This window comes from Mastomys coucha, unplaced genomic scaffold, assembly GCF_008632895.1.
Source record: "Mastomys coucha isolate ucsf_1 unplaced genomic scaffold, UCSF_Mcou_1 pScaffold17, whole genome shotgun sequence".
In the NCBI taxonomy this organism is placed as follows: Eukaryota; Metazoa; Chordata; class Mammalia; order Rodentia; family Muridae; genus Mastomys; species Mastomys coucha.
Window position 1 is genome coordinate 42,337,199 of NW_022196899.1, and position 14,519 is coordinate 42,351,717.

General features: G+C 37.5%; 1 protein-coding gene across 7 annotated transcripts in view; it reads left to right on the forward strand.

Annotated features, from left to right (window-relative positions):
* Positions 1–11,654: 11,654 nt before the first annotated feature.
* Positions 11,655–14,519, forward strand: part of LOC116095150 (rho GTPase-activating protein 20-like) — a 39,892-nt gene continuing 37,027 nt past the window's right edge. For 3 of the 7 annotated variants that reach the window (XM_031376721.1, XM_031376726.1, XM_031376724.1), the window contains exons 1-2: positions 11,655–11,767; positions 13,597–13,776. In XM_031376721.1, coding sequence (XP_031232581.1) covers positions 13,634–13,776 — 143 coding nt within the window. In that variant the 5' untranslated portion in view covers positions 11,655–11,767; positions 13,597–13,633. Of the gene's footprint in view, positions 11,768–13,596; positions 13,777–14,519 lie in introns of those variants that run through there. The other 4 variants (XM_031376723.1, XM_031376722.1, XM_031376725.1 and 1 more) reach the window with 2 other exon arrangements.

Genomic DNA, 14,519 nt, shown 5'->3' on the forward strand with positions numbered 1-14,519 from the left:
ATTGTCAGGGTATCATACATATCAATGTTAACATGAGATAGAGTTTTAAAGATGTCTTTATACTATATGTTCTAACATGCCAGCTAAAATGCTAAACTATTTATTCAAAACAGAGGATATAAAATAAGTTACATATGTCACAGTCTCTAGACTATAACAAGACAATAGAGTAGATCAAACTAAATATAATAATCAACTGTGCCAAAAATATAAAATAAACAAAATAAAAAGAGCAATCATAATAAAATATATCAAAAATTACATTGAATGAAAATTATATAAACATATTAGTTAAAAGGCAGAGACAGAACATGTATAACTACAACTGAGGTTCTGCCATCTAAAAGTTCAACTTATTAGAGAAAATTTGACTAAGTTGTCGATGTTAACTATATCATGTAAAGTTGACTTAGGATATAAGTAAATTACCAGGTATAAAGTTGAATTTCACATAATGCCAAAATGATCAGTTTGCCAAAAAGACATTATTATTATGCTTAACAAAGACTTGGAAATTTTATGAAGCACAAAAGTCACAACTAAAACAAAAAGAAATCAAACAAGTTATTATGGTTGGGAATGTCAAAATCCATTCTGGGTGACAGAATTGCTGCTGTTCAGAACATGACCTAAGGTATAGAAGAACAGCACCATGTGTAAGTGAAAGGCTCACAATGTTAGATATTATGCTGAGCAAGAAAACATGCTTTGGTACATTTAAAAGATGCTAAAAATTACCAAGTATGAGTTCTGATGAGAGCAGAAACAATCTAGATGTATACAAAGGCCATTGAAAAAAAATACTTCAAACATTCAGAAATTAAATGGCATATTTTTAAATGATTTGTGTTTCTACAATATCAGTAGCATTCAGAGGGAATAAATAAATTCTTGTTATACAATGACCTAATTTCTTAAAGATTAATTACATATTAAGAAATTAAAATGAGAAATTTGATCTCCCTTCCAGTCTGCCCCTCCTCCTGAGGCAGGTTTTCCTGTCTGCCCCTTTCAACACTCAACACTCCACTGTCATCAATCTCCCAAGAGATCCACTGCAGCCAAGGCAACAGGTAAGATACCACCCAAATAACCACAGCAGATGGGACCCCCAAGGAGCCCATTAGACTCAAGTAGCTCAGGCTCTGAGATCAACTATTCATAAATGGGACCTCATGAACCCGAAAAGCTTCTATAAGGCAAAAGACACTTCAGTAGGACAAATAGGCAATCTATTGTGGGAATTGGTTCTAATGCTTTGTCTTATTTCAGCTGTCAAAAGCCATGCTTCCAGACCTGATGGTCCCTGCACCCAGGTGGCTTTGATTGATAATAAAGAATTGCCATATAAGCAATAGCTGTGCAGGGAGACAGGGCACAAATGTTAGATAGCATGAGCAAAGAACTGAGAGAGAAGGGAAGAAAAAGAGAATCCTCATGTCAGGGAAGCAGAAAGATGATTGAGTCTGGGGTAGCAGAGATGACATGCAGATTTTATCTATTTTTATTAGATATTTTCTTTATTGACATTTCAAATGATATCTTCTCTCCTGGTTACCCCTCCAAAAAAATCAAAAACAAAAACAAAAACAAAAACCAAACCCTGTTTCCTCCCCCCTCCCCCTGATCACCAACCCTACCTCTCCCACTTCCTAGCCCTGATATTCCCCTACACTTGGGGCATCAATCTTCACAGAACCAAAGGCCTCTCCTCCCATTGATGACCAACTAGGCCATCCTCTGCTATACATATGCTGCTGGAGCCATGAGTCCCATCATGTGTGCTCTTTGGTTGATGGTTTGGTCCCTGAGAGCTCTGAGGGTACTAGTTAGTTCATATTGTTGTTCGTCCTAAGGGGCAGCAAACCTTTCAGCTCCTTGGGTCCTTTCCCTAGGTCCTTCATTGGGGACCCTATGCTCAGTCCAATGGATGGTTGTGAGTTTCTACTTCTGTATTATTCGGGCACTGCCAGAGCCTCTCAAGAGACAGCTATATCAGGCTCCTGTTAACCATCACTTGCTGACATCCACAATAGTGTCTGGGTTTGATGATTAAATATGGAAAGGAATCCCAGGTGGAGCAGTCTCTGGATTATCCTTCTTTCAGTCTCTGCTCCATAGTTTGTCTCTGCAAGTCCTTAGATGGGTATTTTGTTCCCCCTTCTAAGAAAGAACGAAGCATACACACTTTGGTCTTCCTTCGTATTGAGTTTCTTGTGGTTTGTGGGTTGTATTTTTGGTATTCTGATCTTCTGGGCTAATATCCACTTATCAGAGAGTCTAGGACATGTGTGTTCTTTTGTGATTGGGCTACCTCACTCAGAATGATATTCTCTAGATCCATCCATTTCCCTAAGAAGATCAAAAACTCAGGTGACAGCAGATGCTGGCGAGGTTGTGGAGAAAGAGGAACATTTTCTGGTGGAATTGCAAGCTGGTACAACCCACTCTGGAAATCAATTTGGTGGTTCCTCAGGAAATTGGACATAGTACTACCAGAGGACCCAGCTATACCACTTCTGGGCATATACCCAGAAAATGCTCCAACATGTAATAAGAATACATGCTCTACTATGTTCATAGCAGCCTTATTTATAATAGCCAGAAGCTGGAAATAACCCAGATGTCCATTAACAGAGGAATGGATACAGAAAATGTAGTACATCTACACAATGGAGTTCTATTCAGCTATTAAAGACATACAGATTTTAAAGACTGTTAACTCAGGAATACCAGAAAGGAGTGTCTGAAAGTTGTGGGGATGTTTAGAAGTACCTAGCCGTTGATCTAGTCAAGGCCTATCAAAATTAGCTGGCCTGTGTGTCTTTCATATTAGAACCCAGAGAGCTCTTGGGTGAGTGCAGCATGTGTCCCGCTAGGATCCAAAACAATTGAACTATTTCACTTCTGCAACCTACAGATTGGGAAAAAATCTTCAGTATCCCCATATCTGATACAGGGCTAATGTCTCAAACTTAGTAAGAGCACAAAAAGTTAACCTCCAAAAAACCAAATAACCGAATTAAAAAATGGGGTTGGACCTCAATTGGAGAGGATGTGCCTAGTCCTGATGTGATTTGACTTATGAAAGTCAGTTAGTACAAGGGAGAGTGGGAGTCTCGCCTTCTCTGGGGATAATAAGCAGGAGGAATGAGGGAAGAGGGATGGAGGTTGGGACTGGGAGGAGAATAGGGAGATGGGGCTGTGATCAGGATATAAAGGGAATACATTAATTAATTAATGAAAAATGTAGGTTGTCAAACAAAAATTTTAGATTAAGCAGCATAGAAGAGACAAAGTTCACTATCCAGGCCCCAGTCTGGAGGACAGAAGGAGGATGTGGCAAGAGGAGGAGAAAATGGCTGCCCATACACAATCCAGAATGTATTCTGCCCTGTTTGGTCAGAATTATGTCCTGGGCATCAGAATTTGAAAATTTGCAGACATCTTCCTTCTGAACTGCAGCTAGCTGTGCCTGGAAGCAGATTGTGGGCCCCACACTCTACCCCTCCCATACCTAGAGACAACTTGACCTCCAGGAATTCTGTCACCTTTAGGTTCACAGGTGAGACCTGCCCCACCCCCCAATCCCAATACCTGGCTTAAAGCGATTGTCCTTGCCCCAGGCCCAGAGGACACAGGACCTCCCACCTCACAGAGATGCATCTTCCTTCCAGTCAGCAAGTCCAATTTTATAAAGATGATGGAGATCTTTAAATAGTAAAAGGAATACATCTATTTAAAGTAATACAGGAAAATACAATCAAACAGGTGGATGTCTTTAAAGAGGAAACAAATAAAACTTTTAAAGATATACAGGAAAATACAATTAAGCAGATGAAGGTGATAAATAAAATAAAAGAATAAGCAAAACTGGGCAAGAACTGAATGTGCAAATAGAAGTGATAAAACACAAACTGAGGGTATCCTGGATGTGGAAAACCTAGGAAAGGGAAGAAGAATGACAGATGCAAGCATCACCAACACAACACTGGAGATGGAAGAGAGACAGAAGGCATAGAAGATACAATAGAAGAAATTGATATATCAGTCAAACACAGGTTAAATCCACCATATAAACAAAGTGAATGAAAGAGTCACAAGTCAATGTATTAGAATCAATGCACAAAAATAAACCCTGGGATGAAACCTACTTGATCTTGATTGACGATGTCTTTGATGTGTTCCTGGATTCTGTTTTTGAGTATTTTATTGAGTATATTTTGCATCAACATTCATATCAGAAATCAGCCTGAAGTTCTTTTCTTTATAGAGTCTTTGTGTGGTTTAGTTATCGGCTTGCATGTGGCCACATAGAATGAAGTTAGCAGTGTATTTTCTGTTTCTATTTTGTGGAATAGTTTGAGGAGTATTGGTATTAGGAACTATATGGTCAGTGTTGTGGAAGGACCCATGAGTTGATGAGAAGAACAAGTATTGCTTGCTGTATATTGCTTTGATTGTGTTTCTGTATATGCCCAGTATTCATGATTTCTCTAAAACCTTGTGTGTTTTATTTTATAGATGCCTGTTAGGTCAATTTGATTTATACTATCTGTTAATTTCATTATTTCTCTGTTTTGTTTTTTTCTGAATATTCTGTTACTTGGTGAGAGTGGGCTGTTGAAATCTCCCAGCAGTCTCAATTAACTTGGATGCCCAAGATTTCTCAGACACTGGACTACCAACAAGACAGCATACACCAGCTTTCACGAGTCCCCCAACATATATATAACAGAGGAGTGATAGGTGAGGGTTCAGTCAGAGAAGATGCATCTAACCCCCAAGAAACTTGAAGACTCAAGGAGTGAAGAGATCTGGTGGGGTATAGGATGAGGTAGGGGGTCAGGACATCCTCCTGGAGATGGTGGGTTGTGAGGAGGAAGTATTGGATGTGGAACAGTCAAAGGTTGGACTGAGAAGGGGATAAAATCTGGATTATAAAAACAGATTAAATAATCCTTTAAAAAGTAAAAATAAATATTTTAAGTCCTTAGTCATCAAGGAAAAGCAAATCAAAACAACTATGAAGTTCCATATTATACCCATCAGAGTGGTTAAGATAAAAAACTCAAGAGGTAGCACATGCAGAAGAGAATGTGGAGCAAGGGAAATAGCCCTTCATTGTTGATCAGAATGTAAACTTGTACTACCACTTTTCAAATAAACTTGAAGTGTTCCCAGTAAGTTAAGGATAGTTCTAACTCAAGACCCAGATATACCACTCCTGGGAATATACTCAAAAGCTGCTCCAATATCCCACAAAGATACTTGCTGAACTATGTTCATAGCAGTCTTACTTGTAATAGCCAGAAGAAAAAAAAACTTGAAATGTCCCTCAACTGAGGAATAAAGTCATACAAACAAACAAAAAAAAAGATGCTGTACATCTACCCAACAGACTAGTATTCCGCTATTAAAAACAAAGACATCATGAATTTTCCAGGCAAATGGATCAAATTTGAGAATATCATCCTGAGTGAGGTGACTCAGTCCCAAAATGACATGCATGGTATGGGCTCAATTATAAGTATATATTAGCCATAAAATGCAGATACTATGTTACAATCCAGAGACTTAAAGAAGATAAACAAGAAGGAAAGCCCAAGATTATATCTCACATTGAATGGAGGATAAAATACTCCTAAGAGGCAGATGGAAGGAGCAAACTGGGAGGGAGGGTGATGGGGAAAAGAATATGTTTAGGGCCAGGTAAGAGAAGGACAGGAAAGATGCCTAGATGGCCATGAAAATGAATAGATATTTGCAACTGACAGGGGTGAGAACATGGTGGGCATCTGCAGAATAAGACAGAGACCATGGGAGGCACCCAAGAATCAAAGAAGATGACCTTAGCTGTGACTCACTACATTGGGCATATGCAACCTGAAGAGGCTGCCTCCAGTAGCCAGGTTAAGTACACCAGTAGAGCAATAGAGACACCAACCCACCCACAGAATTTTCAACCCAAAATTTATCCTATCTATAAGCAATACAGGCATTGGGGATGGAGTAGAAACTAAGGGAATGGCCAACCAATAACCAGCCCAATTTGAGAACATGGGCAAGGAACAATTCTTAACACTACTAATGATAATCTTTTTTGCTTCCAGACAGGAGCAAATTGGCAGTTGACTCAGACAGATACAGACTCCCACAGACAAACAGTGGATGGAGCTTAGGGACTCTTCTTGAAGAATAGGAAGGATTGCAGGGCCTGAATGGGATAGAAACTCTATAGAAAGACCAACAGAGTCAACTAACCTCAACCCTTGGGACTATTAGAGCTCTATCCCACTGAACTACCACAAAGAACATAGAAGACCTGTACCTATGCCTCCCTGCACATATACAGTAGATGTGCAGCTTGGTCTTCAAGTAAGGCACAAATAACTGGAAGCTATATTAGAAGCTATTGCCTATATGAGGATGTGTTCTAGCTGTGTTACTTTGCTGGCTTCAGTGGGAGATGAAGCACCTAACCTTGCAGAGAATGTCAGAAGTGTCAGGGTATGTGGAGGGAAAACCGAGTGGCACAGGGAAGAAAGAAAGAAAAAGAAAGAGTCACAGGAGCAAAGAGTTCAATTACAAGTATAAGACATACATGGCAAAAATTATGTATTTCCATAAAGGCATGTTAATAACAACAGCTGAAGTAAATTCAAACCTGTCCACTAACAATTCCAAGAACAATTCTATATTTGAAGAAACTAAGGCTAAAAGGTTCACATCTTTCTTGGAGCATTCTGACAGCATTCAGAATTCTCATACAACTCTATTCTTGAACTGTATTCTGACAATCATGCAACAACTATTTCTGTTTTCAGAGCTTGCATGACTTATCATATCCTCAGTTTACTTCACATTGTCCAAGAGGAACAAACTGATTCTGTCAGCATTGCAAGCAAATTATACTTAACTTTTTATTAGATATTTATATATTCATATTTCAAATGTTATCCTCTTTCCTGGTTTTCCATCTGGAAACTACCTATCTCATCCTCCCTCTCTCTATGATGGTACTCCCCCACCTACCTACCCAATCCCACCTCCCTGCCTTGGTATTCCCCTACACTGGGCATCGAGCCTTCACAGGACCAAAGGACTCTACTCCATTGATGCATGAAAAGGCCATCCTCTGCTACATATATTGCTGGAGACATAAGTCTGTCCATGTGTACTCTGGTTGGTGGTTTAGTCCCTGGGATCTCTGGGGGGTCTGGTTGGTTAATATTGTTGTTCTTTCTATGGGGTTGCAAACCCCTTCAGTTCCTTTACTCTTTTCTCTAACTCCTGCTTTGGGGACCCCATGCTCAGTCCAATGGTTGCCTGAAAGCATCATTCTCTCTATTTGTCAGGCTCTGGCAGAGCCTCTCAGGAGACCTCTATATCAGGCTCATGTCAGAAAGCACTTCCCAACATCCATAATAGTGTCTGGGTTTGGTGACTGTATGGGATGGATCCCCAGGTGTGGCAGTCTCTGGATGGTCTTTCAGTCTTTCAGTCCATACTTTGTCTCTGTATTTCCTCCATTGAGTATTTTGTTCCCCCTTCTAAGAAGGACTGAAGCACCCACTCTTTGGTTGTCCTTCTTCTTGAGCTTCATGAGATCTGTGAATTGTGTCTTGGGTATTCTGAGCTTTTGGGATAATATCTACTTATCAGTGAGTGCATACCATGTGTGTTCTTTTGTGATTGGGTTACCTCACTGAAGGTGATATTTCTAATTCCTTACATTTGCCTAAGACTTTCATGAATTCATTGTTTTTAATAGCTGAATAGTACTCCACTGTGTAAATGTACCACATTTTCTGAATCCATTCCTCTGTTGAAGGGCATCTGTGTTCTTTCCAACTTCTGGCTATTATAAATAAGGCTGATATGAACACAATGGAGTTTGTGTCCTTGTTATATGTTGGAGCAACTTTTGTGTATATGTCCAGGAGTGGTATAGCTGGATCCTCAGGTAGTAGTATGTCCAATTTTCTGAGGAACCAACATACTCATTTCCAGAGTGGTTGTACCAGCTTGCAATCCCACCAACAATGGAGCAGTGTTTGTCATTCTCCACATCCTCACTAGCATCTGTTGTCACCTGAGTGTTTGGTCTTAGCCATTCTGACTGGTGTGAGGTAGAATCTTAGGGTTGTTTTGATTTGCATTTCCCTGATGACTATGGATGTTGAACATTTCTTTTTGATATTCCTAAGTTGAGAATTCTTTGTTTAGCTCTGTACCCCATTCTTAGTAGGGTTATTTGGTTCTCTGTAGTCTAACTTCTTGAGTTCTTTGTATATATTAGATATTAGCCCTCTATCAGATGTAGGATTGGTAAAAGTATTTTCCTAATCTGTTGGTTGCCATTTTGTCCTATTTTCAGTGTCTTTTGCCTTATAGAAGCTTTGTAATTTTATGAGGTCCCATCTGCCAATTATTGATCTTAGACCATAAGCCATTGGTGTTCTGTTCAGGAAAATTTCCCCTGTGCCTATGTGTTTGAGGCTATTTTCCACTTTCTTTTCTATTTGCTTCAATGTATCTGATTTTATGTGGAGGTCTGGTTTTTGTTTGTTTGTTTGTTTGTTTTTGCCTTTCCAGATGAATTTGAGAATTGCTCTTTTCATGTCTTTGAAGAATTGTGTTGGGATTTTGATGGGGATTGCTTTGAATCTATAGCTTGCCTTTGGACTTGACCATTGTACACGAAGATAACAATGGGTTGATTGACATTTTTCTACATGCTGATCACCAGTTGAACCAGCACTCTTCGTTAAAAATGCTGTCTTTTTTTCTGCTGTATGGTTTGTCAGAGATCAAGGGACCATAGGTATGTAGGTTCATTTCTTGGTCTTCAGTTCTGTTCTGTTGATCTACCTGCCTGTCTCTATACCAATACTATGCTTTCACTATTGCTCTGTAATACAGTTTGATGTCAGGGAATGCTGATAGAGAAATTATGTTTAAAGACTAAATATTTTTCTTAATCTTTAGTTAAGTGCTTGCTTGTAGTAAGGGAGTAAGTAGAATATTTAAATACAGAGGAAAAAATCTGTATAATCACAATCACTATTAACCTACAGAAATGCTAAAAACTTGCATCAATAGATATTTCAGTCATTTAGTTCAATCTGTCAATTCCCATATTACAAAATTTATCTAAACACATTTTGAATATATTCTAAAAAGCAATGAATATGGTATTTTTGTCAAAGATCAAATGGCTGTAAGTGTTTGGTTTTATTTCTTGGTCTGTCACTGTACCAATACAATGTACTTTTAATCACTATTGCTCTGTAGTAAAGTTTGAGGTCAGGGATGGTGATTTCTCCAGCTGTTCTTTTATTGTTAAGAATTGGTTTTGCTATTCTGTTTTTTGTTTGTGTGTTTGTTTGTTTTTGCCTTTCCAGATGAATTTGAGAATTGCTCTTCTCATGTCTTTGAAGAATTGTGTTGGGATTTTGATGGGGATTGCTTTGAATCTATAGCTTGCCTTTGGTAAGATAGCCATTTTTACTAATTCTGCCAATCCATGAGCATGGGATATTTCTCCATTTTCTGAGATCTTCTTCGATTTCTTTCTTGAGTGACTTGAAGTTATTGTCATACAGGTCTTTCACTTGTTTGGTTAGTGTTAATCCAAGATATTTTATATTATTTATGGCTATTGTGAAGGGAATTGTTTCCCTAATTTCTTAATTGTTCCTGTCTGAAAGAATTACTGGGATGGAAATAGAGAGGAGCCTGAGGAAAAGAAGATCCAGCAACAGGTCCAAAGTGGGATACAGCTCTAGGAGATGTCCCAAGGCCTGCTACTATTACTGAGGATATGGAGCACTCATAAAAAAGGGACCTATCATGACTGCCTTGGAAAGGACACAACAAGCAGCTGAAAGAATCAGAGGCAGATATTTGTACCCAACCAATGGACAGCAGCTGCTGACCCCTGTTGTTGAATTAGGGAAGGCTGAAAGAAGCTGAGAAGAAGTGAAACCATGTAGGAGAACCAGCAGTCACAATTAATCTGGACCTCCGAGATCTCTCAAACACTGGACCACCAAGCAGAGAGCTGATATAAGGACCCCAACACACATACAGTAGAGGACTTCATGGTCTGTGTTCATTCAGAGACGATGCACCTAACCCTCAGAGACTGGAGGCCCCAGGGAGTTTAGAGGTCAGATGGGATGGGTGTTGGGGGCATCTACATGGAGACAAGGGGGTGACGAGGAGGTGTGGGATGTGGAGCAGTTGGAGGGTGCATGGTGAGGGGGGGAGTGGAATATGGAGTGAAAAAAATAAATTAATTTTATTTAAAAAAAGAATAACTGAAAAAATGACAAATTTTATTGGAACAAAGACAAAAAAGTAATAAATGTTTGTAGTGTTCAAATTCTGTAATAAAGATTTTAAAGACTACTTTTCTACTCTGGGTGTGAGGGAGCCATAGGGGATGGAAGACCAGGAGACCAAAACCATCTAAAATGAATGAACAAAACTCAAATAACTCAAAGAAACTGAAGCAAGAATTACAAGGTCTATAAGAGACTACAAGGATCCTCTGTATATATACTAGAAATGTGTAAATGAGTGAGTCTCTGAATCTTTTGCCTTGTGGTGGGGCTCTTTTACTTTCTGTTAGCATAGCTTGTCAAACTTTAATATAGTGGTTTTCATTTTATCTTACTGTATTTTATTTTGATATGTTGTTATCTTGAAGAAGCCTATTCATTTCTAATGAGAGAAAGAAGTGGGCTGAACCCAGATGTTTGTGTGTAGGGTGGGGGGAGTAGGGGTGGATGGGAGCTGAGAGGAGTAGAGGGAAGGAAAATTATCAGAACGTGTTTTATGTCAAAAGAATCTATATTTAATAAAAGGAAAGAGGAAGAATATGTAATTCCTCTAAAAAAAAAAAACAGGAGAAATTAAGCTAATTTATAAACTTCAAATTTCAAATAATAGCAATAAAATAGAATTATTTTATATTTATTTTAGTGGTTTTTATAGTGAAATTTTAGATGAAAGAATGAATTCATTTAAAGCATGTATTTATACTTATACTTAGCACCAATTCCAAATAAGCATCATTGTGACGGGAAAATTATATACAAAATACTGATTATATACTTCAATGCTGGCTGACCTCACTGTGAATGAAGTTTTCTGACTCTATTCATTAAAGTACGTTCATTTTTAAAGTCTCCTATGACATTTACATGTTGGTTTCTAAGGTTCACAATGTTAATGATGTAGCACTTTCATATATACCTTTGATGTTAAAAAAGAATTAGGTATTGAGAGTATTTGGGAACAAATATTCATTTTAAATGTTTGTAAAAAATTCCTCCTTGTCTTGAACAGGTATTATCCCTGATATCTATCTATATCATCTATCTATCATATCATATCTATCTATCTATCTATCTATCTATCTATCTATCTATCTATCTATCTAAATATCATCTATCTTATCATACATGTTTGTGAAAATCTTTTATTTAATAAAAATACCTATGCTTCAACATTTGTTAAAAGAATACATTTTTAAAGCCAGAAGATTGAAGGACATGAAATGCACTTGTCACTTTGTCAGTTATAGCATGAGCCTGAGAATCTTGACATCACGCCTGTCACCCTGACTACCAAAGAATCCTCAGACTTCAGTGGCTGTTGACCAACTGTAGTCTTCAGTTTGCTATTTAGTGCCTAGAAGGAAAGTGATAATTTCATACCCATTGATTACTTCTTCCTTCCAGGCTCCACTGTAAGGGTATGTATATAATAACTAATTTGATTCTTAAGACAGTCTAATGGAATAAGGAAATATTCAATTTGATTCCTCCAGATCTTCTAAACTAACTTATAACTTGGCAGTGACTTCATGAAAAGTTACTCATTAGGAATATTCAGTACCAATCCCCTAAAGAAACAAAGCTATCAAGTAAGGAGAAGTATACTTTGAGCTTCCAGGAGATTGATTTCTATAATTCTTAAAAAAATAATAAATATCCTGAACATGAGAGCAGCATATTTTCTAGACTATCTAATTGTGTTTACCAACTATGAACACAAACTTTTCATGTAAACTGGTCAGGTTTCAACCTAAAACCTATGAACTATCTGGTTTTGAGCAAAATTTTATGTTTTTACTAGATATGTTGTGATTTCTTTTTAAGATTTCAATATTTTAATGTTCATTCAGAGAGAAAGGAATCACTTTCCGAACACATTCATTTACTTTTAATTTTGAATATCATGAAGCTGAGTTCGTATTTTTGAAAAATATCTTTACATTATTGTTTGATATGTGTGATGATAACCATTAGCTGTTGTTCCTCCTAATTTCTTGAGTCTCATGGGTCTTAAGTGCTTTCTATGTAAAAGCTCGTGTCTCTCTACATATTCTTTGAAAGATATATCTTATGTTTTGGACAGAGTGATATTCACTTAACACGTGTTTTAGTATTCAAATTGTATGAGCAGGGTAAAGAACCACCAAAATAGTAGCTATCAATCTGTCTATTGATCTATCATCCATCTGGCTCTGTATTCTAACTCTCACCTATATAACTTTCATATACATATGGATGGTTGTGAAAATATGTTATTCCTTACAAAAACTTATGGTTCAACAAATGTTAGAAACTTTGCATTCATAAAGATGGAAAGTGGGGTTTATAGTTAGCACAAGAGATGGAGAGGTTTGGAGAAATACAGAAATCTAGGAGGAGACTTTAAAATGTACGATATTTTTACTTCCCAGAATCAATGTTGATATCCTTATATGAACCGCAAGACGTAAAGGAAATGACCCCTTTGTCTGGAAAAGACCAACTTCACAAACATTTTTTTTTAAAGGCTGGAGAGTTTGTTTGTTTGTTTGTTTGTTTTTCTGATTTGACAGTGATCTGGTTTAGTATAACAGTTTTGACAACTCAGCTGAACATCAGGATCCTGAAAGCAGAGATCTTTGGCTTGAGTTGTTTAGATTAAAACAACTACACCTTCGGAGGACAATAACACCAGCTGCTCATTTCTAAGTTTTTACCATTCAAGGTAGTTTGTGGAAGAAACAATCATATTCTTCAGAAAAAAGAAATTTCTGAAGAAAACAGACATGAAAGACAATCTAAGAAAGGCCACAGTGTTCACATGTATAAAAAATAGTCTAAAATAATTAACTATGGTTCATTCTTGAATTTCTTACTATCTTTCCCATTAGCATATCATTTACTTTAAGAGTTACAATTATCTATTAATATCACATGTATATTTGTAAATTTTATACATGTATACAAGATATTAATTGTTATCATTATAAATGTTGCTATAATATTCCTCAGATCTATTCTTTCAATTTTATTTACTGTGTTTTAATATCATGGGCCCTTTTTTTTTTCGAGACAGGGTTTCTCTGTATAGTTCTGGCTGTCCTGGAACTCACTCTGTAGACCAGGCTGGCCTCGAACTCAGAAATCCACCTGCCTCTGCCTCCCAAGTGCTGGGACTAAAGGCGTGTGCCACCACTGCCCAACCTTTTAAAACTTAATATGAACATATTGGTCTTATAACTTATCCACTGAACACTTGTTCTGTTAGGTGGAGACCTGGACCAGGAATATCTTATTTTTTCTATATGGAAACCCTTGAGATGGAAGACATGGGAGGACAACATCAAACCTTGCTGTGCCAAGGCCCCGTGGAACTCACAAGTGGCAAGAAAAGGAAAAAAAGACATCTATCCTTATTTAATGATGTTTTGGTTGTGTCTGGTAACCTGTGAGTATGTGCAACATGCATTCCTTACTATGAGAGACTCCACTTTAATTAGGCTTTTTTGTACAAAAAATAAAATATGTTCTTTTACTTCTTTTTTATAAAAGATTATATTTACATAATTACTTCATGATCGCAACTTCTATTTCCTCTACCATGGTAGTGGTTTGGTGGGCAGTCTCCTCCACATTTCTCAATTTATTTTGTAACACGTTTTAGACACATTTTTAAAAAAATTGATTATTTAAGGTGCTATCTTGGTACTTAAATCTGGGAAAAGAATAACAATAAACTTGAAAAGGAAGCAAATGTAAAAGCACATACCAGTAATTCTAGCATTGTTAAAGCTGCCTTATGAAAATTTAAACTTTGTGGGATATGTGGACTATACTGTGACACATGTTCTCAAACAAAATATTTAATATATGAGAATCAGGTGACCTCTTGCTTGTTGTTTCCAGGTAGAGTGTAGCAGCAAGAGGGGGGAATCCCTGGTTATGATCCTTGCACACAAGTGACAATACATGTAAGCCTCTTGACCTCATAGATTCCAAATCAGTATGAGGAGATGAGAAGTAGCTCCTATCCCTCCACCAAACAAGGCAAACTGCAGGCACTAGGTCTTGTTTGGTGATTCTGCACATACTAGAGAAAACTACTGTGATTGAATGAAGCCATATACATGATTTTATTGTAATTTATAACCATGACGGTGCTTTCTGGGACCACATCCCATATAATCTCCA